This window comes from Euleptes europaea, chromosome 6 (genome assembly GCF_029931775.1).
Source record: "Euleptes europaea isolate rEulEur1 chromosome 6, rEulEur1.hap1, whole genome shotgun sequence".
Classification (NCBI taxonomy): domain Eukaryota; kingdom Metazoa; phylum Chordata; class Lepidosauria; order Squamata; family Sphaerodactylidae; genus Euleptes; species Euleptes europaea.
Window position 1 is genome coordinate 24,566,814 of NC_079317.1, and position 25,697 is coordinate 24,592,510.

Sequence of the window (25,697 nt, forward strand, 5' to 3'; positions counted from 1 at the left end):
TGGGGGGGGGAAGGGGGGGAGAGAATGTTTTTGTTGTTGAAACGGAAACATGGGTTGTGGTTTCATTTGTGTAGGGGAGGAGGGAGAGGCAGTCTTGGCCCAAAATTGTATGTTGCGTGGGCACTTGTCTCTCACACCATGCCTTTGGGAAGCACGGATACGTCCAGGGGGTGGCTGAATAGTACAGCACGATTGCTGCTTCGGTGGGTTAAGTTTGCATGTAACTCTCTGCAAGACCGTTTTTTTGTTAGCCTTGCTGGCAGGGTGCGTTTTAAACCCCATACACAGGACCATTTGCCAGATCCGCTTCCAGTGCAAGACCACGGCTGTGTGTGAACTGGTCTTTTAAAAAACAACAACGAAAAACAAGTTTGGTCAGAGAATTTATATCCATCGGATTACTTTCAGCATATCGTTTCTCCAAATTTTGTTTTAGCTTTCTTTCACAGTATAGAAGTTTGGTGTGGTTATTGGGTTGGCTTTGTTTTTTAGAGAGCGGGGTCTATGGCTCTTCCTTCCCCTTGTGTATGGTCACGCAGAGAATTTTAACCCACTTTTCCAAGCAAGTGCTCACTGAAAAGGCCGTGCCTAGACATTAGACATTCTGCTGTTTCGTTTTGTGTATCCTTAAGCATATAGCCCAGGAAAGCGTCCGCAAATTGCTAGTGTAATCTAGCAGGCACGATAGGTTTGAGGTGCGAGTCCTCTCAGTAGTGGCGATAGCACTGGCTGAGATTATTTGCGGGGATTTAGTTTACACTTGGTTTTTACTGTGGAATAATTTGGGTGAGAAGCTGTTTAATGTACGTTGGGCGCGTGCCCCAGCAAAGGAAAGCCTCCACAGGGGCCAGAGAGAAATGGGAATTGATGTCACAGGATCCAGGCCTTGGTATTTCCACCCCCCCTAATGTGTTGGTAGCACATTTATCCCCTTTGGATCACTGCACTTGTTCTCGCTCTCCCCAGTAAGCTGTAGGTTGCGCTTGATTAGATCAGCGAAGCGTTGACAGGACTCCTGGGTTTCACTGACATGCTTGCAGGAGGCCATCCCACATTCCCAGTGTTCTTCCTTACAAAAAGGTGTCTTTGCTTTGTCGTGTACCGACAACGATCTATACATTTGTCAACAAAATACAAATAAAAGGTGTAGCTGAAGCATTCTGACCCACTGGAGCCAGAAGGGCACAGTTGTTAGGGGGTCTGATTTGGCCCAGGAACAAACATGATTATTTGTGCCATAAAATGAAATAACTTTCACATTCTGCTCGACAGGGGACTCTATCAGACTCTCTTTATTCAGCCCCTTTGTGCTCCAAAAAGCAGGATACTCGGAGCAGCAACCAAATCCCAACTGCTGAGTGCTGCAGTAACCAACAGCAGGGCCATGTGCGTGGCGGCATTTTCCATGCACAGAACAGTTTTTAGCAGCTTAAAGAAATAATAATCCTTTGTTTCATGAAGCACTTTTTGAATAAATGGTTGGAAATTCCAAGTATTTAGTAACCGTACAGCTGTGGCTTTGAAAGAGAAGATAATATCTTACTGAACAATTGGTATACAACAAAAGTATGGAAACTTAAAACTATAATCTTGGCTAATTTTGCTTCAGGACTGTGCAGAATCTCATCCAAAACTAGTCTGGCATATGTTCTTCGTCCTAATCCATGACCAGGATCTAGAGAGCTCTGTTGCATGCATGGGCATACAAAGTACCTTGTCCACATGTGTGAGGTGTGTTGCATTATTTCCCACAGCACGGGTGGCTATCACAGCAGATACTGCTTGGGAAAGGCCCCTGATCTTAGGTGGGGAGGGGGGGCTGCTGCCAGAGGAAAGCCGAAAAGCTTCCGTGCACATGGATCCTGGCCAATGTGTTTACAATTAAGTCTAAGGAGATACTATTGGAGCGATTTCTTAATTTTTCCTTATCTCCTAAGGTCACAGTAGCTGTCTCAGTAACTGTTTAGTAGGTTTCAGGTTTCGTTTCCTGTCTTTGATCTGTTTCCCCCCTACCTTAAAACAAAAAGTTAATTGGCCTTCTCCTGTTTTTTTTGTCCCCCTCATCCCTTATGTAACTTATTTTGAAATGGCTGCAGGTGGGCATTGTTCCAACAATGGTATGTTTATATGGTGAAGGGTTGTGTGTGAAATGCCGGGTGAAGCTGAAGAAGAAATTTGGTATTTCTGTGCTTGTCTGTATTCCTGGAAGGTGTTACGTGTCCATGATGTTACATTGTCCTTGTGCTGTTACTGGTATAAAGTCAAGTGCCTTCAATGCTAAAGGCTCAGAAATTTTCTTAAAACCAACTTCATGTCCTATGCAAGTGTTTTTTCTACAACCTGCATAACCAGTACTTTGTAAAACTTGTTTACGCTTCAACTGTACATATTAATTTTTTAAGAAAATATAGTATTTTTATTTAGGTACCTCTAGAATTGAATTCTAGTCTTGTGTGATACATTGTAAAACAATACATTTCTCTTTTGAGTACCATTACAGTTGTAAAAAGGTTTTCACTGGTTCTATTTTTCTACTGTTGCTGAGAAGCATGTTAACACTGACTTTATCCTACATATAGTTGGCATTTCAAATAAATGGCTTGTCTAGAAAAATGAACAAGAAGTTGTTTTGATTTAGTCACCACAAGGGATACTAATGTTCTACTTCTGTCTGCACAATACTAAATTATAGAAACAAATTTCTGTGGAGGACTAGAACATATCTTAATTACTATGCATAGCTGCCAGGCCCTGCAATCTTATTATTCCTAGTCTAAAAAGGACTTGCATCTTGTTAAGCCCCGTGACTTGAAGGAAATCCTGTTAATCTACACAGTACTGTATTACATAGTTCCATATTAAAGTCATGTGTGTTGCGGCAACTGATATTCTCTTTCCAGTCTCAGCATCAATATGTCCGGTTCTCAACATGGCCCCATCTGTGGATACTTAAAGCTAGAGACTGGGATTATGAACAGACAAGTCAGATCTTTCTACAAAGCTGAGAAAAGCTCCAGCTTTTCAGAAGAATCTGAAATAGAAGCAGGGCCTGTAGCTTTAGGAAATGAACACCCCGTGGTCATTGTGCGGGTTGATAGGCAACCAGCCTTCAGTCCTCGGTTTCTGTCAGTAAAAGGCAGGGCCCTTTTGAGGGCTATTTTGGCCTTTTGAGGAAGGACTCATTGAGGCCAGGTCTGGCAACAACCATTAGGTGACCTGCACCGTGCCACTTGCATGACACACCCAGGACTGGCTGCTTGCTATCGTTCAACAGCAGCCATCCCATAAAAGCCAGTGTGGTGTAGTGCTTAGCATTCCAGACTAGGATCAAGCTCAGATTCACCATTCAGGCAGGGAAACTCGCTGTTACCCCTTGGGTCACACACACTCGGCCTAACCTACCTCACAGTTATTGTGAGGATCATAGAATCATAGAGTTGGAAGGGACCACCAGGCTCATCTAGTCCAACCCCTTGCACAATGTAGGAAACTCACAAGTACCTCTCCCCCACAACCCCAGTGACCCCTACTCCATGCCCAGAAGATGGCCAAGATGCCCTCCCTCCCATAAAATGCCCAAGGTCATAGAAACAGCATTGCTAACAGATGGCCATCTAGCCTGTTTAAAAACCTCCAGGGAAGGAGCGCTTACCACCTCTCGAGGAAGTCTTCCACCAAGGAACCGCTTTGTTAGAAAATTCTTCCTAGTATCTAGATGGAAACTCAAATAAAATGGAGAAGACAACAATGCGAGCTGCTTTGGGTTCCCAGTGTGGAGAATGGTCGGAAATAAATGAAGCAAATAATATAGATTGGGGTAAAGTTGGTTGGTGGGGGAAGGGAGGAGCCTATGGGGGGCTTTCAGGGAAAGAAGACATAGTGGGGGAAGGGGAAACGAGATACCCCCCTGCAAGGTGGCAGGGAACAGGAGGCACCGAGTGCTGCTGGTGGTCAGGCTGCTGCCACAGGCTTTTCTCCACCCTCCACACTTTGTCATTAGTAGGGTGGCCTGAGAAGAGGACGTTTAGGAGCACCAGCTGCTACCTTCCCTCACCCCCTCCTGGCAACCAAGAGGAGGAGAAGAGAGTGGCTGCAGACAGTAGGTACTGAACACCCCCCGTGTCTGGCCCAGGCACCCACCCTTGGCCGTCCCCCTCCACCCAGCGCTACCAACTGATCTTGGGGCTGTTGAACATCTGGCAGCATTTGTGGTGGGAGGGAGCCTGTCACCAACTGGGCTGCCTCGCAGCACCACGGCCAGTGCTCAGCAGCTGTATCTCCAAGCTGCTCTACTCCTTCCCTCCAGGAAGCAGAAGGGAAATGTACCTACAAGTCCTGATTTGTATTGTAGTAATAATGCGGACCCTAATCTGGTGAACCGGGTTAGTTTCCCCACTCCTACACATGAAGCCAGCTGGGTGATCTTGGACTAGTCACAGTTCTCTTCAAGCTCTCAAAACCACCTACCTCACAGTGTCTGCTGTGGGGAGAGGAAAGGAAGGAGATTGTAAGCCAGTTTGATGTTCCTTAAAAGGTAGAGAAAATTGGCATATAAAAACTAACTCTTCATTCAGTGGGTATGTTATCATCATGGGAAACTAACTGGGTGTTTAAAAACAGGATATCTACCTCCATGATTCTAGTAAGATTTGTGCACCAACACGTGTTACATGACATGGATTCAGAGAGCTGAAGCATTTTCTGTGTTGCACGGAATACAGGATTTTACTTCCCCAATAAATCCTTTCAGTGCATCTGATGTTGCTCTTGAAAGTCGGGGGATCTGCCAGAGCGGGGGCCACACACAGCCCATCTATGACCGAACACAGGGAGCAGAAACTATATTAAGGAAGCAGTATGCATTTTACAAAGAAAAAGGAGAGAACTGAGACCATAAAACTTGATGTTATTAAAACAAAGCTATCACCGCACAAAGCTGAGCAAAGCCCTTGCACATACATGCAGTTAAATTTCACGGACTAAAACAATGACATTTTATGACAGAGTTAGTCTTTATTGGTTTGTAACACACTCTAGCGGTTTCCACTTCCAGTTGCATACATAAAATAAACGACACCTTCATTCCCCTAGCCCTTAAGTTTTTATTTTTCAAACTTTAAACGCTTTTCCTTCCTCTGTTCTGCTCTTATAGGCAAGCTGTGTTATTCTAAATCAAGCAATGTAGAGTTGAACTTCTTGCTAATACAAATGTGGCTGAGCTATACACTCTTCCAGTATCCTTGCTGAACAGATAAGGTGTTTAATCCAAGATTCTGAACCAATTAGAATGCAAGTGACCAGAATCGTTTGATGTGTGTGAGGGAGGGGAATCTGTTGAGCACATAACTCCCACACTTACCAAAGCACAAAATAAATGCAGTGGTATTTGCATGATATTTACATTTGCCTACCCAGGCAAGCACCACGACCACATGCAGGTTCTCTCTCAAGTATGGCTAAGTAGAAACAAGTTCCAGACTCATGCTCTTCCTCACAAGTGAGTTCATGCAGCCTTCCTCATCCAAGTGTTAGAGTGACACCAGCATTACTGCTGTTAATAGGGCCACTATATTGCTTAACCAGTTTAAACTAATATGGAACATTAACGGCATAGTGCCTCCTCTTATCCACTGTTGAGAGAGCCCCAAATATTGTATATACCGGCTCTGCCTGCTTAGGCAACTATTTCATTGATCCATGAACAAACACACATTACTTTGCTTAGCATACTTAAGAGATGGTCAGGTTTCTAAAAACTGATCTGATTAAGCTGGTTAACATTCTTGGTAGTACACGTTAAGTTTCCCTACAAAAAAAGATCATAAGTTCATATTTTACAGTTAGCCTATAAGATTATTTACTATAACCTAACAGAACCAGCCTGCAGCAGGAATTTTATTTACACATTCTGTAGGGCAGGCAAGAAAAACTGATAGTATACCGTACTATACAGTAGAAGTGATTTTTCCCAGCAAGGAACTATTGTCTGGAATAAGTACTCGTGTGTCAAATCTTGATCCTAGCAAGGAGAAATAAAAGGGCCGCATCAGTCACAGGATATGAAAAATAAGGCTAAGGTCGATGGTGCAAAGTAAGTTAAAAATATATTTTATTACCTCAGTTAAAATTCCCTACGCGTTTTGCCCAAGGGGCTTCTTCAGGGGACCCTGTTAAGTCTTGCAGTGGTTTTGCAAAGAAGATTATAGGCTGATCTTACACTCTTCTTTGCAAAACCACTGCAAGACTAACAGATTCCCCTGAGGAAGCCCCTTGGGCAAAATGCGTAGGGAATTTTAACTGAGTAATAAAATATATTTCTACTTTATTTTGCACCATTGGCCGTGGCCTTATTTTCTATCTCCTAGCACCTTCATCCTAAATGTTAATCTGCCATGCACACTGATCTAACTTTTTAAAACCACACACATGTAAAAATAGTTCACCGACACCAGATCAGGAGGATTGCTGTTCCTTTTCTAATCAGGTACCTTTGACACTAAGTATAAGCCCAAAGGATATGTAGGATCAACATTTAAGTAACCTTTATCAAATAACGTCCCCACCCCCACCCAAAAAAAGACATTCTAAAAGACCATGATCCTGTGTTTGTTTTTTAGTACTGTTGCTCTCTTATTAGAACACATGTCTAGGCCATGAGAAAGTAGATTAAAGCAGAGGGGGGAGAGGAGTGGAAAGCTAGTAGAGACGCCTGAAAAAGCTTGTCCGTTGACTTCCAAGCCCGTCTAGCTGCAGTAATACTGCATTCGGTCTGTCCTCCTCCTCTTTCGAGATTGAAATTCTTCAAAGAATTGATTAATGTCCTCTCTCTTAACAACCTGTTGGGAAATGAAGTCAGTAGAAGAGGATATTAAAACTGACAAAGCCAACACCGTAGAATTAGTGTCGGGCAACGAACATAAACGTGCTTCGTATGCGACGCAAGCCTGCACTTTGGATTCCGATCAGGGGTTTTAACATGAAATTGCGCTGAAGACAGGCAATTGTGTCTTGTACTCTTAGCCTGACGAAGGGAATAAAATCCATTTTGGCAACTGGGCTGCTAAAGAGAGCCAGAGTGGCGTAGTGGTTAAGAGCGGCGGACTCTAATCTGGAGAACCGGGTTTGATTCCCTACTCTTCCACATTAAGCCTTCCACAGTTCTCTCTGAACTCTCTCAGCCCCACCTACCTCACAAGGTGTCTGTTGTGGGGAGGGGAGGGTGATTGTAAATGTTTGAGACTCCTTAAAATGTAGAGAAAATCACGGTATAAAACCCAACTCTTCTTCAAAGACAAGCCACTTTCTTCCATGCACGTTACTGTTTGTAGGATCCAGCTTCCTCCTTTGTTTAGCTTTTTCGCCTTTTCCTTTTTTTTTTTTAAGGCATCCTCCTTCCCATTGACAGCTGGGCTTAGTATGAGCCAGGGCTTTCCAGGGCAAAGTTCCATTATCCCTTAGAAGCATGAAGGAGCATGTGACTGATTTGTCTATTATCACCAAAGCACCACAAAGAAAGGGAGAGTGAGGGAATACTACAGGCAAAATCTTAGCCTTTATTCCACTATAGCTTAATAGAAAACTGGTTGGTCCTTATTTAGAAGCAAAATGCAAACCTCCCACAGCACCAGAAGGGGGGTCTATGTACTTGGGGAGGGGGAACGACTCTCCAGAAAGATTTTGTAAATTGTAGATTAATTTACAAAGTCATTTTATGTGGAAAAAAACAAAACTAGCATGGCAACTGAATATGCAGTAGGGGAGGGGGCTGTGGCGCAGTGGTAGAGCATCTACTTGACATGCAGAAGGTCCCAGGTTCAGTCCCCAACATCTCCAGTTAAAGGGACTAGGCAAGTAGGTGATGTGAAAGACCTCTGCCTGAGACCCTGGAGAGCCACTGCCGGTTTAAGTAGACAATACTGACTTTGATGGACCAAGGGCCTGATTCAGTATAAGGCAGCTTCATGTGTTCATGCAGTAGGACACCACAGAATGTTATGAGAAGCTGAGAGTCAAAGGAAGAAGTCGGGGGAAATTGAGCTTGCAGCCCTTGAGAGCTTACAGAACGATTAAGGGGTGGGATTTTTAATTTGCATCCCTCCAGTTCTTCACACACATATACCCCACTTGGGTACATAAGTTGCAAGCATTAGAAATTGGCTATTGGGAATGGTTCACATAAAATGAACTTTGCTACTGCCATGGTTCGCCTGCTCCAAACGGTATTTCTTGATACCAAACATAGTAATAGGTAGGTTCCCATGAGCAGCAAGTGCCCGTCTTTCCCACTTCCATGGGACCTAGGAAAAGGCGGATGCAGGGGATGGGGGGCCAGTGCCACGGGAGCCTCAAACAAAAAATGCCATTCAAGACCGAGACTGCAGCAATGAGGGGTAAATGGGCAATACTGTCCCCACTTCCTTCTTTAGCTGGCACAAGAGGTTTTGTTGGGAGAGTTTGGAAAGCCCACAACAGTTCATAGGGTCCAGCCCTCGGCTTTCAATAAATAGTGAAAATCTAGTGGCAAGAAAACCTTATGCAAGTTACCTTGCTGCAGGTGAATTTAATGTTATGTTTGTTTTACTGCAGTTCAAAGAGTTCAATGCACACAGAATTCCTCCCCCTTCGTGAATAAAATAAGGTTACCATATCCAGCAAGAAGTTAATCAGCTAGCAATGTCTTTCTTTCACAATAGATCTTCACAATTTATTTCTGGTTAACGCTGAAGACAGTAACTATATTTTTCAGTTGTCCAAAAATACCCATTATATTAACAAAATACAAAGTCAAAAATACTTACAGTCCCTTCATCTGCAAACCTTCTCAGATAGTCTTTTAACTCTGTTTTCAGGTCATTGTATTCTAAATAGGGTAAAAAAACAGTTTTTGCTGTTGTTGAATCTTTAACCTTAGGGACTGCATCTTCACCTCCCCGTTTGCCTACCTGACAAAGATATGAGACAGCATCTTTGCCATCCTACCTCTCAAGCTCCCACTCATTTTTTGTGTCCAAATTTTTTTAATGTAGGTCACAATGGAACAAGTTCTGCACACGTTTTAATCCTAGGATGCCCCAATTCCTCTTGATCATTTAAAGGCCAGTCCAAACAACAGCACTGCCTCTTTGAGAAAAGGCAAAAGGCTAACCAAACCAAAATGGAGGGCCAGTGCCGTATGAGATTCCACCTTACCAAAGACTTAGGTCTTTCTGTTACCCTTCTAAAGAGACACGTTCAATCTCCAGAAAGTTATACAGAGCAGACTCTGTACCATCTAGAACAATACACAACTCAGAAAGGAAACCTTACATTTTGTAAAATGCTGGCTGCAGCCTCTTGGGGGCCAAACAAATACACACATGTAAACCCCCCCCCAAAAGGGGTCGCCATAAATCGGCTGTGACTTGACGGCACTTTACACACACACACACAGTGTTAACACTGTGTCTAAATGTGAGCAAAAGCAAGGCCCTTCCTTACACACAAGTCAATATTCTAGTCCCCGTCTCTAGTCACATGAAGTAAAATGACATCCACCCAGTTCCTCATTGGCAAGGCTACATTTCTAGAAACTGCAAAATAGCCACAGAAAGAGTTAATGGCCACCACAGTCACCTTCCCAGAATTAGACTTTTTGTTCAAAAATAGTCCCACTTTCTTGCTAGTGAAGGTATGTTTGAAAACATGTGTGAGAAATGCTTAGAAATATCTCAGAAGAGTTGCTAAGTAAGGTTCCCAGCAGTCAGAAGGCAGGGCTTCAATGCACTTTGGAAGTCCATGTGCCTCCTCTTGATTAGCAGCAGCTTCTGTCATGCAAAGCAAGCGCTCAGGCAAGTCCGCAGTTGTTTCAGCACGGAGCACCCACAGCACCGCCTTTGCTTTTGTTACCCAAAGCGCACTGCAGAGGCAAAACAAATTGTACTGCAACAGTAGAGGTAAACAAGAGGAGTTTAATCAATGAAGTCTCTGTAGGAGCAGGCCAAGTCAAAATGGTAGTTCTGTATCTCAGCTTGCTCGATTATGGGCATTCTGAAGGATATCACGTTAAAGGCCGAAATAAATTTAAGAAATTTTTAACTTCAGAAAGTCGGCTGCTGGTACTAAAAAAATCAACACCATGTTAAACAAGGAAGTCGGGCCACCTCTGCCCCCATATGCTCCTGTGAAAGGACGTTTTGAAAATTCAGTTTTGAATTACGCAGTGAAGTTACTTACCACAGATGAGCTCCACTTGCTGCACCCTATTCATGCTGCTAAGGGTGTCCATCAGGGGATCTCTCTTTTCCGCTTCCTGGTCACTCGTCCCTTTATTTTCATAGGCCAAGACTGTATCACATTCATCTGTGAGGAATAAGACTTCCAGATCCAAGTACATTTTCTAAAAAAAAACACAAAATAATAAAAGTCTTGGGATACTTTAAACACTAATGAATTCACTGTGGCATGAGCTTGCTTCATCTGTATCAAAAAAAAGCTCATCATTTTTAAGTAGGTTCTTTGCTTTTGTTTTACTGCAGCAGCCCTATAGAATTTGAAACATACTAGTTTTTCCACTGCCAAACACGCGCAATGGTCACAGCCTCTTTTGTCTGAAACACTTGCCCTTTGAAAACACATACATTTTGAAGCATGATTACTTTATACAGAAATGTGTTGGCTTTAAATATTTTTCAGATGTGGTAAAGGAAGCCACAAGGATGCACAGTTGAACCTCATCAGCTTGAACCCCAAGGAAAAGAGCAACTCCAGGGAAGGACTGAGCCAACCAAGGAGACCTGCAGCCATCCTTGTTGGGCTCGCCTCCAGAGGAACACCCACTTCCACAATGCAAGCCAAGAACAGCAATGGCAAAACGGAAGGTCTGTTAAATGGCAACCTACTGTGGCGGCAACATCATTCCCCTCGGCACGCCCAGAGCTTTGTGTAGCCTATCCTAGTAACCTCTCCCCATTCTGAGAAGTCTAATGGCAACTGGAAGACCCAATTTTCACATGCTAAAGGCTCAGAGTGGTAAGATGCAGTACTGCAGTCAAAAAGCTCCTGCTCACAACCGGAGTTCAATCCTGACGGAAGTCGGTTTCAGGTAGCCGCCTCAAGGTTGACTCAGCCTTCCAACCTTCCGAGGTCGGTAAAACGAGTACCCAGTTTGCTGGGGGTAAAGGGAAGACAACTGGGGAAGGCACTGGCAAACCACCCTGCAAACATAGTCTTCCTAGTAAACGTCGGGATGTGACGTCACCCCATGGGCCAGGAATGACCCAATGCTTGAACAGGGAACTACCTTTACCTATTTCATGGCTCGTACAGATTGCAGACAAGCAACATTTCTTCACCACCTGTCCTTTACTATGTTGTATATTTCTTAAGCCAAACTTCACCCAACTTGGAATAAGCTACTACTCCCAATGTTTCTATTCGTTTAGTTACAGCTTTATAAATAAGTTTCATTCTTGGTACTTCTATAGACCTCAACCATAGGTTGGACTAAAAGAAATCCTACATACCATACATTCGTTGCAAGTGCACAATTTGCTCCGCCAGTTGTGAGGCCAAAAGGTGGCTGTGTTGTTCTTTTGGTGTTGCTTGGTTTGAAGTTCTCGCAGCCTGCAGGTGGAGGTTTCATTCTTAACCGCCTGCAGGAAAATTAAAAACCACTTTTTACTTCCATTTCCAAACTCACTGAAGCTTGCAGCTTTCTTAATTTCCTAGATATAATTTCAAATTATCTACTTCCAACTCCAGACTTCAGCAGCAGCATTATGGGGAAGACAGTGAAGCCAGAAATTAATGGGCCAGGATACAACACAAAGGCCTTGCCAAGAAAGATCACCTACCCTAACTTGCACCTTAAATTCTCAAAGGTTATTTTCTCAATCTGGGGCCAATAAAAACCTCACCTTGGCAAATCTTTCCTGCAAAGAGTGTTAGAACTCTATCACAGGAAATAAAGCATGCCTTGGTTACTCCCAATCCCAAAGGCACTTTTGGCATACTAGAGACTGCCCCTTTCCAGTCCCAGCTTGTCCAAAAGTATAGAAGCTGTATTACTATGGGCAGATTTAAACACTAAGTTGGATCCAGCACAAAATTACACTACAGCTCTTGTGCATGCGGAAACACAAGAAAAAAAACCACAGCAGCCATTTCTTCCAAGTCAAGCTTATAGAATCATAGAGTTGGAAGGGACCACCAGGCTCATCTAGTCCAACCCCCTGCACAATGCAGGAAATTCACAACTACCTCCCCCACACACCCCCAGTGACCCCTACTCCATGCCCAGAAGATGGCCAAAATGCCCTCCCTCTCATGAACTGCCTAAGGTTATAGAATCAGCATTGCTGACAGATGGCCATTTAGCCTCTGCTTAAAAACCTCCAGGGAAGGAGAGCTTACCACCTCCCGAGGAAGCCTGTTCCACTGAGGAACCGCTCTGTTAGAAAATTCTTCCTAATGTCTAGACGGAAACTCTTTTGATTTAATTTCAACACATTGGTTCTGGTCCGACCTTCTTGGGCAACACAAAACAACTCGGCACCATTCTCTATATGTTAGCTTCAAGTACTTAAAGATGGTTATCATATCCCATGTAGTGGTTAAGAGCAGTGGTTTGGAGCGGTGGACTCTGATCTGGAGGGCCGGGTTTAATTCCCCACTTCTCCAAATGAGTGGCAGAAGTAATCTGGTGAACTGGATTTGTTTCCCACTCCTACACACAAGGCCAGCTGGGTGACCTTGGGCCAGTCACAGCTCTGATAAAGCTCTCTCAGCCCCACTTACCTCACAGGATGTTTGCTGTGGGGAGGGAAAGGTGGTTGTAAGCCGGTTTGATCCTGCCTTAAGTAGTAAAGAAAGTCAGCATATAAAACCAACTCTTCTTCTCTCAGTCTTCTCCTCTTCAGGCTAAACATACCAAGTTCCTTCAACCTTTCCTCACAGTCTTCTCTTCTTCAGGCTAAACATACCAAGTTCCTTCAACCTTTCCTCATAGGACTTGGTCTCCAAACCCCTCACCATCTTTGTTGCCCTCCTCTGGACACGTTCCAGCTTGTCTACATCCTTTTTAAACTGCGGTGCCCAAAACTGAACACAATACTCTAGGTGTACTCTATTGTACCCCCACCTGCATTTCCCACTTGTGCAAGATCTTGTGCAACCGATTTCTGGGCACTATAATATACAGGCAGGAGAGCACTAAGTGTTGCACAAGATCTCGCACAAGCAGAACTGTGCTAAACTTATGCCTCTACTTGTGCATTGCTGGGTCCGTGCTTCTGTCTTGACTGTGAGAGCACTGCCGACAGGATCCCCAACCACAGGGGAAACTGCTTGTATAAAACACTGAGCATGTGATCCTACACCACTAGTGAGCATGAATGATTCTCTGGCAGGATGAAAACTAACCACGTGGGTTTGTGCGCTTCACACACTAAGCTAAATGCTCCTGCTGTCTGATATCCTACAGGCAACTCTTACACCAGGAAGATTACAGAGCCAGGAAGAGGCTGACACCATAGAATATCAGCTGAGGAGGTGGCAGACTCAGGTTGCTAAGTGTATGCACACCCACATTCTGTCTGTCCAAGGCTTAGCAGCAGACCCTGTGTAAAATTATGCTTTCAGAGGTACTGCATACACTGTATGGATCAGCCCTAAATTGCCTTCCTTGCTGCCTCTTGCACCAGAGACCGCTAGGAATAGCATGGACCAGCAAGAGTTAACTACATTTCTTTCCCATCCCTATGGAAAATGCCTAATGTCAGCAATTTCTCTGCTGTTAGCTGCTAATTAAAAATGGTGTTACAAAATGTAAACATGTTTTTAACATGCTCTTTTCCATTAATGGAGCCCAAACACAGAAGTGACAACTTGGAGCCTTAACCCACAACAGAAAGACGCCGGACCTACCTCCGAACATTCAGAGCCAGAGCTGGTGGATGGCTCGTTACTCGACGCTACTTTCCCTTCTTCATGACAGTCTGCACCATTTTCTTTTTTAATCTCTTCTACTTCTTCGACATTCAGCACAGTGCCATCTTCAGCAGCGGGGGTAACTTTGGTCACAGTGGGAACTGCAAAGTACAAGCATCCGCCCCTTATTATCAGCTTGTCTGTGGAGCACACAGTTATTTTCTGAAGAATCAAAATTACTCTACTGCATAGAGAAAGAGAGCCTCTTAGGCCTAGCCAACCTTACAAAGTTGTTGTGGGGATAAAACAGAAAAGGTGAAAACCGTGTACACTGCCCGAAACCCCTTAGAACAGGGGTGGGGAACCTTTTTTCTGCCAAGGGCCATTTGGATATTTATAACATCATTCGCGGGCCATACAAAATTATCAACTTAAAAATTAAGCCTGCTATATTTGGTCAAACATTTAGCCAAGAGGCACGACCAAGTGTCTGCCACATAGAGCGACTAGCTTTTGAGCTCTGCTGTCCCCAGCTGGGCCCAAGAGATTCAGGCAGGGCAGCATCCTTCTGAGCTAGAGATCTGCCAGAACCCATGAAGGGCCAGACCAAATGATTTCGCAGGCCTTATACGGTCCCTGGGCCTGACATTCCCCACCCCTGCCTTAGAAGAAGAGCAGGATAAAAATTTGTGAGAGAGGGAATTGGATGAGATCCTCCCTCCTCCTTGTGCCCACAGAAAGCTATCTCAGTTAGCAGAAGGAAAAGCTGAGAGCCATTTCGTCCCTATCCCCCCTTTCTTCACCACCCTTTCCGGTCCTCAATGCCTTTTGGCATTTTGTCTGTGAGGCTCCTGAAACCCCCAGCATTAGCTTTTGGAGTATCTTAGTGGGATGCAGGAGGTGGGGGAGAGGAGCTCTGTTTCCACAAGTACTTTGTGCTTCAAAGAATCTAACCTATACTTTTTATTTAAAAATGCAAGCCAACGTGCTTCCTCCTCTGCACACATTCCGGGGTTAGGGATAGTCCAGGCACTTCTTAGCAAGCGGGAGATGTCTCCTGCTCAAGCTGCACGGCCCATTGTCCTTTCTGCACTAGCGAGACACAGATTAAGAAAGGGAAAGAGGAAGAAAAGATGTTATCTGAAGTAATTCCTGAGCTGTTGACCAAATTAAAAGCCTTCAAGTTTTTTTGTGTTTTGCTTTGTGATCAGAGTTATGGCCTACAACTTAAAAGTGAAATGCAGCGGGGTCTGCAAATGACCCCGGTCCCTGTTGGAACCAGAAAAAGGAGTAAGGATAAGAAAACACACAACTGAGGACCTTACCAAATTGTTGGGATGTTTTGAGAGATATTTTGAGAGATTAGCCATTAGGCATATTTTCACAATTTTATTTTATCAGTAATTCCTTGTTTCTGAGTGCAAACCATTCATTCTCTCAAGCAGACATATAAGAAAACTGAACTATTTTTTGAGTTTCTCTGCCTCCTATTAAAACAGCACTTCGTCCCACAGACTGTAAACATCATCTATTTGTTAATGTTGTGCGCTGACAGATTGAACATCTAAGCGACTGCATCTTTTATTCTTTTATATACTGCATCTTTTATTCTTCCTTACTGGCGACTGGTTTCAGTATCCATCCCCGTAAAACAACAAACTGCTGTATTCATGGGAAATGTTGTTTTCTAATTATTGGCACTTCGATATTTGCCTGCCTGCCAGAACCAAAGCGAGCAAGAAGCAGGATGGAGACATGACCTGAGCAAACTCTTAGTCCTGAGACCTACAACTATAAAAGGAGGCCATGCTCGTTTGTGCTGCTCTGCATCTGAACAGCCAGGGGCTGAAGTGATGAAGTCTCTCGCAGCAGTGATCGACTACCAAAAGTGAGAAAAAGGAGATTCTGCCAGAGGACAATCAAATGCAAAGGCTGGCTGAACATCCCTGTTTCCCATCCCACCCCCACAGGTTGGCACATTTGCAGTCAAGTTCTCAGAGTAATCAGCTGTCGAGCAGGGAAAGGAGCATCCCTCGCAACAATAAAGAAGAAGAGTTGGTTTTTATATGCCGACTTTCTCTACCACTTAAGAGAGACTCAAACCGCCTTACCCTGTGAGGTAGGTGGGGCTGAGAGAGCTCTAACAAAGCTGTGACTAGCCCAAGGTCACCCAGCTGGCTTCGTGTGTAGAAGTGGGGAAACAAATCCAGTTCACCAGATTAGCATCCGCAACTCATGTGGAGGGGGAATAACCCGGTTCGCCAGATCAGAGTCCACCGATCCAATCTGCCGCTCTTAACCACTACACCACTGCTGAAAGGGGGAGAATAAGAGGACACGGACGTCGTCTACAGTTGTGCCCCTGCCAGCTCCGCCACCTGCCCTCAGTGTTACAACTAAGCCAGATCACATAAAGATCGCCACTGCTGGATTAGGTTACAGATGCTCAGCTGCATTGCTCCATTCTTCAGGAACATAAGCACATAAAAAAACAATGTTGGATCAGACCAAGGCCCATCAAGTCCAGCAGCCTGTTCACACAGTGGCCGACCAGGCCACTGTGTGATCCAATAAGCTACCTCGGCAAAGACTGCTCATCAGCAGTGTAGTGTGGAACCACCTAACTGTCAAACTTCTCTTCTCACCCAAATCCCCTTCTCATTGCAGCCCCCCATGCCTCTATTTGTGTCCATGCAGGACCCACACCCCTAGTATAGCTTCTTGGGGGGGGGGTGTCAAAAGACCCCCTCCCACTCCCTTTGCCGGCAGAAAAATGGTTTAGATCCAGCACAATCATTTACATTCACAGGCTTTTGTACCTTCAATGATAACACTGCTGGGTTACTTGGCTTAAATAGAGCCTTATAAATAAGATATGATATAAAATTTATTGTCTGCGGCCGAAGGCCAACACAATCCACCATACAAAACATTAAAATAACATTGAAATAACTAAAACTGACCCCCAAGAAGCTAGTATTTAAATATGTTAAATTCCCTGATTAAAAACAGCTTTAGCTCAGATTTTCTTGGCTGCTAAAGCAAAGAGTGACACCTTGTAGGAAACATCAGGATTGGCATCTGATAGGAAAAAGAGCAGCTTCTCTGGATCTGGAAAAAGATTTAGGCTCTTTAGAAACGCCCCAAGAAATGCCCGAAGAAACGCCCTTTAGAAACGTCTGGGCTCTGTGTAAAGAATAAGGTGTAATGAATTAGGTCCTCTGGAGCGGCTACCTTCAATGAATACTGGTCATGATGCATACCTATTCTCTCTAGTATCAGAGGAGCAGGCCTATTATATTGGGTGCCGTGGAACACAGGCAGGATGCTGCTGCAGTTGTCTTGTTTGGGGGCTTCCTAGAGGCACCTAGTTGGCCACTGTGTGAACTGACTGCTGGACTTGATGGACCTTGGTCTGATCCGGCATGGCTTTTCTTATGTACTGCTATGCTGCTCATGCGTGAACAACTCCCATGAGGGGCATTCCCTCCCCTCCCCCAATAAACAAGCAATCGACTGACTATCACAACCAGCACGCAGGCTAAAATGATGAACTTTAAACAGTGTTTCAGAAGTGAGTGCGTAAGAATATGTGCGCTTAGTCCTTAACAAGACAAACTCCTAAAAGTTAAGAGAATCGTGTAGCACTATTCACATCCTGAATAGGCCACAGTTTCATTCACCTCAATAGAACTAAAATACATTCCTTGAAGCAAGTTAAGAGGCTTCTCTAGCAGAAGACTGTTAGCACTCCAGCTGCTCTTACTCTTCTCACCTGCTAACTGAGAGGCATAAGTCCATAGGAATGGGCAGCGATCCATGCATGCCTGACACACCATTTCATGGAAGTCCCCACTATCTGGAGGAACAGCTCCAAGATGCTAGTACGGGGGAAAAAAGCAAAAACACATGGCTATATCATACCAGTAAACAGCAGTTCTTTAGCACAACTAGAACACATAGGAAAACTGGAAACCCACGCATCAGGACTTTCTACGTTTTCCACATTCCTAGTGCATACACCATTAGCCAGCCAGCCAGAATTAATTATCCAAACTAAATGCTGGAATTCCTAAAATCAAATTATTCAGACATTACACATTCCAGTAAAACAGAGACTCGACAACACAAATGTAAGTAAAATTGAGTATACAGGTTTGGAACTGGAGCTTAATTGTTCCAGAATAGTGCTTGGGACCCGCGTGGCTATTTTAAACTGAGCAGCCTCAGAACTGCAAAGGCTTTTACAAGCTAGAAAAATCTGGTCTGGCAGCTTAGTTACCACTGACCACCCCTTCTATTTAATGAAGTTATTTTATCAGATGTACTCACCCTTCCATGAAACCAGTCTTCACAAATTATACATTGGATCATTTCATCTGGAATCTAATTCAGAGTCACAGTATTACAAAACATACTTCAAGTCTCCACCTATGCAGACTAAATCTAGGCAAATAAAACTTCTCTTTTGAACACCTGCTGGTCTCTCGGTATGCCCTTCATCTTAGACAAAGCAGCAGGCATTCAAGGCCCAAAAGTGATAATTTGAACTGCAGTCGTGGCACTTTCAGGAAATAGCAAAGTAGCAAATTTAGTATTTTTTGAATGATAGCCTAGACAACACAATGAAACATACTGTGCAAAAATCCTGCTAGTTACTGTTAGTAGTACATCATGCAGAGCAAACATCTTCCCAACTCTGTACGTTAGACTCCTTTCTTCATTTTAACACTACAACAAAATTAATGTAGTAAATTTACTAATCAAATAGTGAAAAACTAAGTAAACGATATTTGCATCAAGGCTCTAAGAAGCCATCTTACCTCATCTTCTGGATCTGGGTAAGGTCTTTTACAGACACAATACAAGCCATAAAAATTGTGGTTATATTTGTTTGCTGGATTCAACTTTGCCTTTTCCTAGAAATAAGTGACAAGAGAGGGGTAACGTAAAGAGAAAGGCATTTTAAATGGTTACTTATCCACCCCAGAAATAGCTTCCCATTAAAGTCTTGGCATCTTGAATACATATCAGGCACCACCTCTCGAATCTCTCTTCAGGCTTTTATGACTTTGATGTATGAAATAATTTGTGATTCCATAAGTGAGAGAAGCACTGACTAATCAGAACAAAGATGCATTCATTTTACATTGAGAGCAGCTTGAAACTGGGCGGGGCAGGGGATTAACTTCAATAGAACAACCTAATGGGGATCCCAGGTATCAATTTCACTGAAAGAAAAGGCGAGCCAGTGGGATGTAGAGGTTAAGAGTGTCAAGACTAGGATCTGGAAGATCCAGGTTCAAATCCCCACTTGTGCCGTGGAAGCTCACTGGGTGACCTTGGGCCAGTCACAGTCACAGTCTCAGCCTAACCTACCTCACAAGGTTGTTGTGAGGTTAAATGGAGGAGCGGAGAAGGATGTAAGCTGTTTTGGGTCCCCACTGGGGAGAAAGAATTAAAGAAATAAAATAAAATAATGAAATCTTGGGAACTGGCTCACAATATCACTTTCAGCAACCTTGACCAAGTGTTTATCTTATAACCCCTCCAAACAATTTCAGTTGAGTAGATAAACCAAATGCATATTAAGGCTACATTTATAACCAACAGCATTTCAACATTACCCAGTTTCCCCAAGAGAAATCTAAGAGCCAAGGCAGATCTCTGTGAATGTATCCAATCCACATGAGAGTGTTCCTCTGGATGAGATCCACATATACAGTGCAGTATTTATCTAGTCCTCACTAAGATGGACAGGTTCATCCTTTGATGCAAGCAGATACAGGCCCACACATTCAGTGGCACTAATATTCGTGTGCACCTAAGGCCAACTTCACAAATCTCAACAAGTTTTAATCATACTTCTGAAACGCTCATATACCTACATAATTATGACAAGAGGAACTGCAGATAATAGTTTATATTACTTAGTTTACTTATTGTTTAAAATATTCATGTACCAGCTCTCTATATTAACATCCAAGACGATTCAAAATGTAACATTAATTAAACAATTAAAAACAAAACAAAGATCAATCCTAAAACTACCTCCACACAAATAAAGAATAGCAACAACAAAAACAAGAAGCAATAACAAAAACAAGAACAACAAAACATCTGCTTGGGGGGGGACTCAAAAGAGGGGCCATCGCCCTGAGAAGGCTCCATCCTTTGACCCACAAAGGTGGGGGGAGTCATTCCAGGGCCTGTGGGGATGAATGCAATGTCCAGGCAGGAATATATGAGGACAAGCAGCTTGTCAAATATCCTAATCCCAGACTTTATAGGGCTTTAAAAGTTAAAACCAGCACCTTGAGTTGGGGTTGAAAATGAACGGTCAGTGAAGATAAACTGCCCAACAGCAGCCTCACTGCTGTATTCTGGGTTAGTTGTAATTTCTGAGCCATACGCAAGGACAACTCCACATTTAGTATACCACAGTAATCTAACCTAATCTGGAGGTAATGAAAGAGTCTATAATGGTGACCAAAGCTTACTACTTGAACAGCCCCAGCTGGTTAGAGATGCTGCATACCACAGCTGAAATCTGGGCATCCAACTGTAGATTTTGATCGAACAGATCCCCAATCTACAAACTTTATCCTTGCAGGGTATACAAGGAGTAGAGCCCCATCCAAAGTAGGCTGTTCCACAATCAGCCCTACCACCACCAAATAGAACCTTTGCATTACCCAAATTAAACATCGGTTTATTGGCCCACATTAATCCCACTATATTCTTCAGGCAATGTCTAAGAATTCGCACTGATTCAGAGAAAATGTTCACCTCCAAACTCAGTTTGTAACCCGGCTGAAATGGGTCTAGATCAGGGGACACCTTTTCTGGCAACTGCCAAGTGTTTTTAGGAAGTAGGCGGGCCAAGTAGGGCTTTTGCCCAGCAAGGATTCTGATTAGCTTTATAGATTTTTTTTAAATGGTGCTTTGGCACCAGCTGCCACCACAGCACAAGAATCTGTACTGAGTTACTGAAGTTAAGGTGTGGCAATCATTTTGTGGCTGGCTCCGTCTCCTGTGGCAGCCATTTTGTGGCAGCCATTTTGCTGCTGCACCCACCCTACTGTGTCAGAATTTCAAATGTGCCCACAGGCTCAAAAAGGTTGGGGAACCCTGGTCTAGATATTCACTATTGTCCAATATTACTTGGAAGTGGATAGCTACCATTTGAGTGCCTTCTCCAAAATTGGAATATTAGCAACCAGACCACAGCTATTCATAGCAGAATCTGATGACGGTTTTTCCTCCAATAAAAGGCCAAATAATAGAAAAACAATAGTCTGACTATTGCTTCAGTTTTTATGTTTATACTTACAGGAAGTAGCTTGCACTGCAGATTTTTGAATTTACTGTTTCCACAATCACAGCGGAAGTTTCTGGAAGAAACAAAATGTTCTTATGAGGTTTCAGTCTTGTTAATGTCTCATTCAGTTCTGCCAAAGCTGAAGCAACTACACTTGCATTTGGGTGGGAAGTCTGTATGGACAAATAGTTATACAGCTAAATGTATACTTCTGATTTATGATCTAGCATTGTTCAGTCCTTCCCTGATCCACCAGGACAGCCCTATATTGGAAGCTAAGCAGAGTCAGCCCTGGTTAGTATTTAGATGGGAAACCACCAAGGAATACCAGGTCACTAGGCAATGGCAGGCCATGGAAAACAACTTTTGAATGTCTCTTGCCTTGAAAACCCTCTGGGGTCACCATAAATCGACTGCGACTTGAGGGAATGAAAAAAAATTACTACAACAACAACTCAGTCCTACTGTGTTGAAATGCAGGTACAGGTAGCCTAACAAACATACCATTGTGAACAAAGCTGTGAAGAACTTTCCATTCTTTTTTCAATTCAAAGCCTTCATGATTTTGGATATTTCTCACTACAGACTCACAAACCATAAATACCATTGCAGCAAAGAAGTGTGCTTGGACTGCTACAAATGTCATGGTTTTTCTCATTTAAAGCCCAGGACCTTAGAAGGTTCCTTAACAAAGGCTTCTATTTTTTTTTCACATACATGATAAAATGGTTTGCGCATCCTGTTAACCTCTTATCAGTAACATTTCTCTCTCAACTAGAAACAAGAGATTTTTCAGAAACATTTACTAATGTTTTCCTTGTGTGCAAACAAATAAATTCAGTTAAAATGCACTGATTTCCAACATGGTATGAGTGTTCTTTCACAGAACAGTTAACACCAGGCAATATTACCTTTTTGTATACAGCTCAAATAGTTTGTGAGTTCCATGACATTCATAACTGCATGCTAAACAGATCCCTGCTGGTTCTTCTCCTGATGGTGTACAGGTACTGCACGCGTACAGGGCTTGCCTCTTTACAGCTCCCTGCAAAGACAACAGTGACATAAATCTGAGATACAGAAAATAATGCTGTACTGACAATTCAGTGATATGGTGAAACACCAAAAACAGCAGTCGCAGTTAGAGATTCAGCCTTTAGCCTCACACAGGATTCTAATGATTTCTGTATTTCTTAAGTAGCTATAGCCACAGGGCCCTGGCACAGGCATACATCTTTAACTCCTGACCCAACCAGGTCTGAGGTGCCACAGCAAAATTTGTATTTGCACTGGTAACTGCATGCAAAAGGTACATAAAAGTTTATAAAATTAACAGAATAATGCTACACACACACACACACACACACACACAGCCAGTGTTTATTCCTGAACAAGCAGCACTAAGGACCCAAAAAGATATGTGATAAAACTCTTATTAACCTAAACATTATTTCTGAAGTTTTAGTAATTGCTGAGATTGTATGTGGGATAATGGTAGTGAAATGTGACACATTTCAATTATTATTTTTTTATTATTCGCATTTTTATCCTGCCCTCTTTTCCGGCAAGCCGGGCTCAGAGCAGGTCACAACATAATTACAAAAAACATCAATTAAAATCTATATTAAAACATACTTTAAAATTCATATTTCATATTATAATAAAACAAGATGGCATCAATCTCAGCCACTGGGCAGGCCTGATCAGCAGTGGGGCCCCAAACCAAGCTGGTGGGGGAATGGGGAGGCCAGCAATTGGTGATAATGGAAAGACTTGCAGCTGCCCTCAGGTGTAGGCCTGGTAGAACAGTTCTGTTTTGCAGGCACTGTGGAACTCATTTAGGTCCCGCAGGGCCCTGATGTTTCTTGGTAGACTGTTCCACCAGGCCGGGCCAGGGCCGAGGACAATTAATCGATAATTCTGTTCACCCTGATACCACAGTACTGACTTGAGAAAAGGCACAGATAAATTTCTCACCCAGGACCTAAAACAAACAAACCCAACACACAGCAAGTAGGAAGCAAACATTAACATTAAGGAGTTGGCTGATGGCTACCAAGCATAAGGATCTTATTGAATGTATACCTGAATCTGAGTATTGCGTTCATATATCATAAATATACCTATGTAACTTGCCTGGACTACTCTCTCTTACTAGAGTGGCCTGGAGGCCCTATCAGAGGGGGCTTTTCTACTTTATCACTATGGCGGGGGAAAGAGCCATCAAGTCACACCCAACATATGTGACACCTCTTGGGGTTTTCCAGGCAAGAGACCAACAGAGGTGGCTTGCCATTGCTTGCTTACGTGTAGCAACCCTGGACTTTCTTGGTGGTCTCCCATCCAAGTACTAATCCAGACTGACCCTCTTAGCTTCCAAGATCGGGCTAGCCGGGCCATCACTGCAGATAATTCCTACTTGGAAATTAGAAACAGAGGATCTGTGAAGACACGCATTGCAACCATGATTGTTTTCATATTATTCAAAGGTTCTCTGTTTCTAGTTTCCAAGTTGGAATTACCTGCCAGGGTGGCAGCAATAAACAGAAAGCAAAGGCAACAAAATCAAAACATTTACATTCTCCCGATAACAACTTGTTGGTGGTAGAAGTGTGCAGCTGTCTTCGAGGAGGGCCAGGGCCTTTTTGGCCCTGTCTCTGGCCTGGTGGACCTCCCTCCCCAGTAACATCAGGCCCCTGTGGGACCTTAAAGAGTTCCATAGGGCCTGTAAGACAAAGCTTTTCCACCAGGCCTATAATTGAGGGCAGCAGCGGGTGTCATCTGCTGGCCTCCTTACCCCCCCCTTTTTGGCTCTGCCTAAGTATGCATTATGAGGGGCTCTGTCTGACTGCCAAGTGCTCATCAGCAATTATGTTCCTAATTGAGCACCATCTGTAGGTAAGATTGTTTGATCTTGTTTTAATGATATTGGATGTTATTTTAATGTATATGTATTGTGTTTATATTTATAATTTTATTGTTGCTGCCTGCCCTGAGCCCGGCTTTGGCTGGGAAGGGTGGGGTAGAAACATAAATAATAAACAAATAAAATGGTAAACACAACCAGCAAGCAGACAAACAAAACATCAGAAGAGAAACATTTTCATCAGCCACTGAAGGATGGAGGTTGTGTTGGGGGCAGGTGCCTATACTGGATCTGAGATCAGGCCCAATGAAGAGAGGTTTAGTCCCTATTTGGTTTGACCACCGACGTTCAACTTTTACCTGCTGCTGTGTTTTAACAATCCCAGCATCCTCCTGCTCTTGGGCGTATGGTTTTGCACTGCTGTTTTATCTCTTTATTTGATTACACTTTTTATTTCAGACATGTTGGCAAATTTATCCTTGTTTTCCCACGTTTGGAATACAGTGCCCTATATTGTTTACACACGTATTCCTGCTGGAATACTTCTGCAGCATTTTGATACCTATTTACCATGATTAATAACAAAACATATCTTTATATTTTTGTGCTTAGAATACAGTGGCCCATATTGTTTACACACGTACATGTACATACATACATCACATTGTAATCTACTTTCCCCCCCCCCTTGCTGGAATACTTCTGCAGCATTTTGATACCTATTTACCATGATTAATAACAAAATAGTTTTTTATATTTTTGTGTTTGGAATACAGTGGCCCATATTGTTTACACACGTACATGTACATAAATACATCACATTGTAATCTACTTCCCCTCCCCTTGCTGGAATACTTCTGCAGCATTTTGATACCTATTTGCCATTATTAATAACAAAACAGATCTTTATATTTTTGTGCTTAGAACACAGTGCCCTGTATTGTTGACACATGTACGTACATACATCACATTTCTGACTTATTTCTCTAAGCTGTATTTTTATCTGAGATCTAGTCGCTGCCTAGGACTTGGGGGGGGGAGGGGGGGTCCCAAGAAAGGCGAAAAAGAAATTTCTTTAATAAGCAGGAAAATATTAGTGGGGGCTTCCCGCTCACGCCCCCCCCCCAAACTGCGCAGTGGCAGCCCTCCCCCGGGTGAGAGGGGCGGGTTCCCTCTCGCGCCCCCCCCTCCACCACACCCACTCCCCTCCCTCACCTGAGAATAGCTGCAGCGCTCGTGGTCGCTCCCGCCCAACACGGCGCGCGCCTCTTTCTCGAGCTCGTCGCTCTCGGCCAGCACCTCGGCCAGCGACACCACGGGCTCCTCGGCGTTTCTTTCCCCTTCGCCGGCCACCCACTCGGGCGCCTCTTTTTCCATCTCGCGCCTCAGCCCCTGCACAGAGCCCGGCCGAAGAAGACGAGGAGGAGGAGGAAAAGGCGGGAAAGCTCTACAAGCGCCGCCAGGAGGCGCCGCCACCAAAGCCGGAAGCGGAAAACGGCTATCGCGCCATAACCAACGGGGGGGGAGGGGAAGGACGCTGAGCGGGAAAGGGGGAGCGGCTCTTCGCAGAACAAAAGGCTAGGAGCACGTGACTCCCGCGGAGGG

The 25,697-nt window shown here is 43.8% G+C and overlaps 1 protein-coding gene across 1 annotated transcript; it reads right to left on the reverse strand.

Annotated features, from left to right (window-relative positions):
- Positions 1-6,692: 6,692 nt before the first annotated feature.
- UBR7 (ubiquitin protein ligase E3 component n-recognin 7) lies at positions 6,693-25,480 on the reverse strand. The gene is made up of 11 exons (XM_056851320.1): positions 25,308-25,480; positions 22,138-22,271; positions 21,239-21,299; positions 18,729-18,824; positions 18,238-18,291; positions 17,681-17,786; positions 13,903-14,066; positions 11,502-11,630; positions 10,213-10,375; positions 8,799-8,860; positions 6,693-6,836 (listed from the first exon to the last, which is right to left on the reverse strand). The coding sequence occupies exons 1-11, from the start codon at positions 25,467-25,469 to the stop codon at positions 6,744-6,746; spliced, it is 1,224 nt and encodes a 407-aa protein (XP_056707298.1). The 5' UTR covers positions 25,470-25,480; the 3' UTR covers positions 6,693-6,743.
- Positions 25,481-25,697: the final 217 nt, after the last annotated feature.

What these genes read in the sequence shown, in the direction of transcription:
- UBR7 (XM_056851320.1), bottom strand. Translation starts at nt 25,469, where the DNA reads ATGGAAAAAGAGGCGCCCGAGTGGGTGGCCGGCGAAGGGGAAAGAAAC. An exon ending in AGCGCTGCAGCTATTCTCAG is followed by an intron (nt 22,272 to 25,307) that starts GTGAGGGAGGGG and finishes TTGTCTTTGCAG; the next exon opens with GGAGCTGTAAAGAGGCAAGC. An exon ending in CTGGCTCTGAATGTTCGGAG is followed by an intron (nt 11,631 to 13,902) that starts GTAGGTCCGGCG and finishes ATTTTCCTGCAG; the next exon opens with GCGGTTAAGAATGAAACCTC.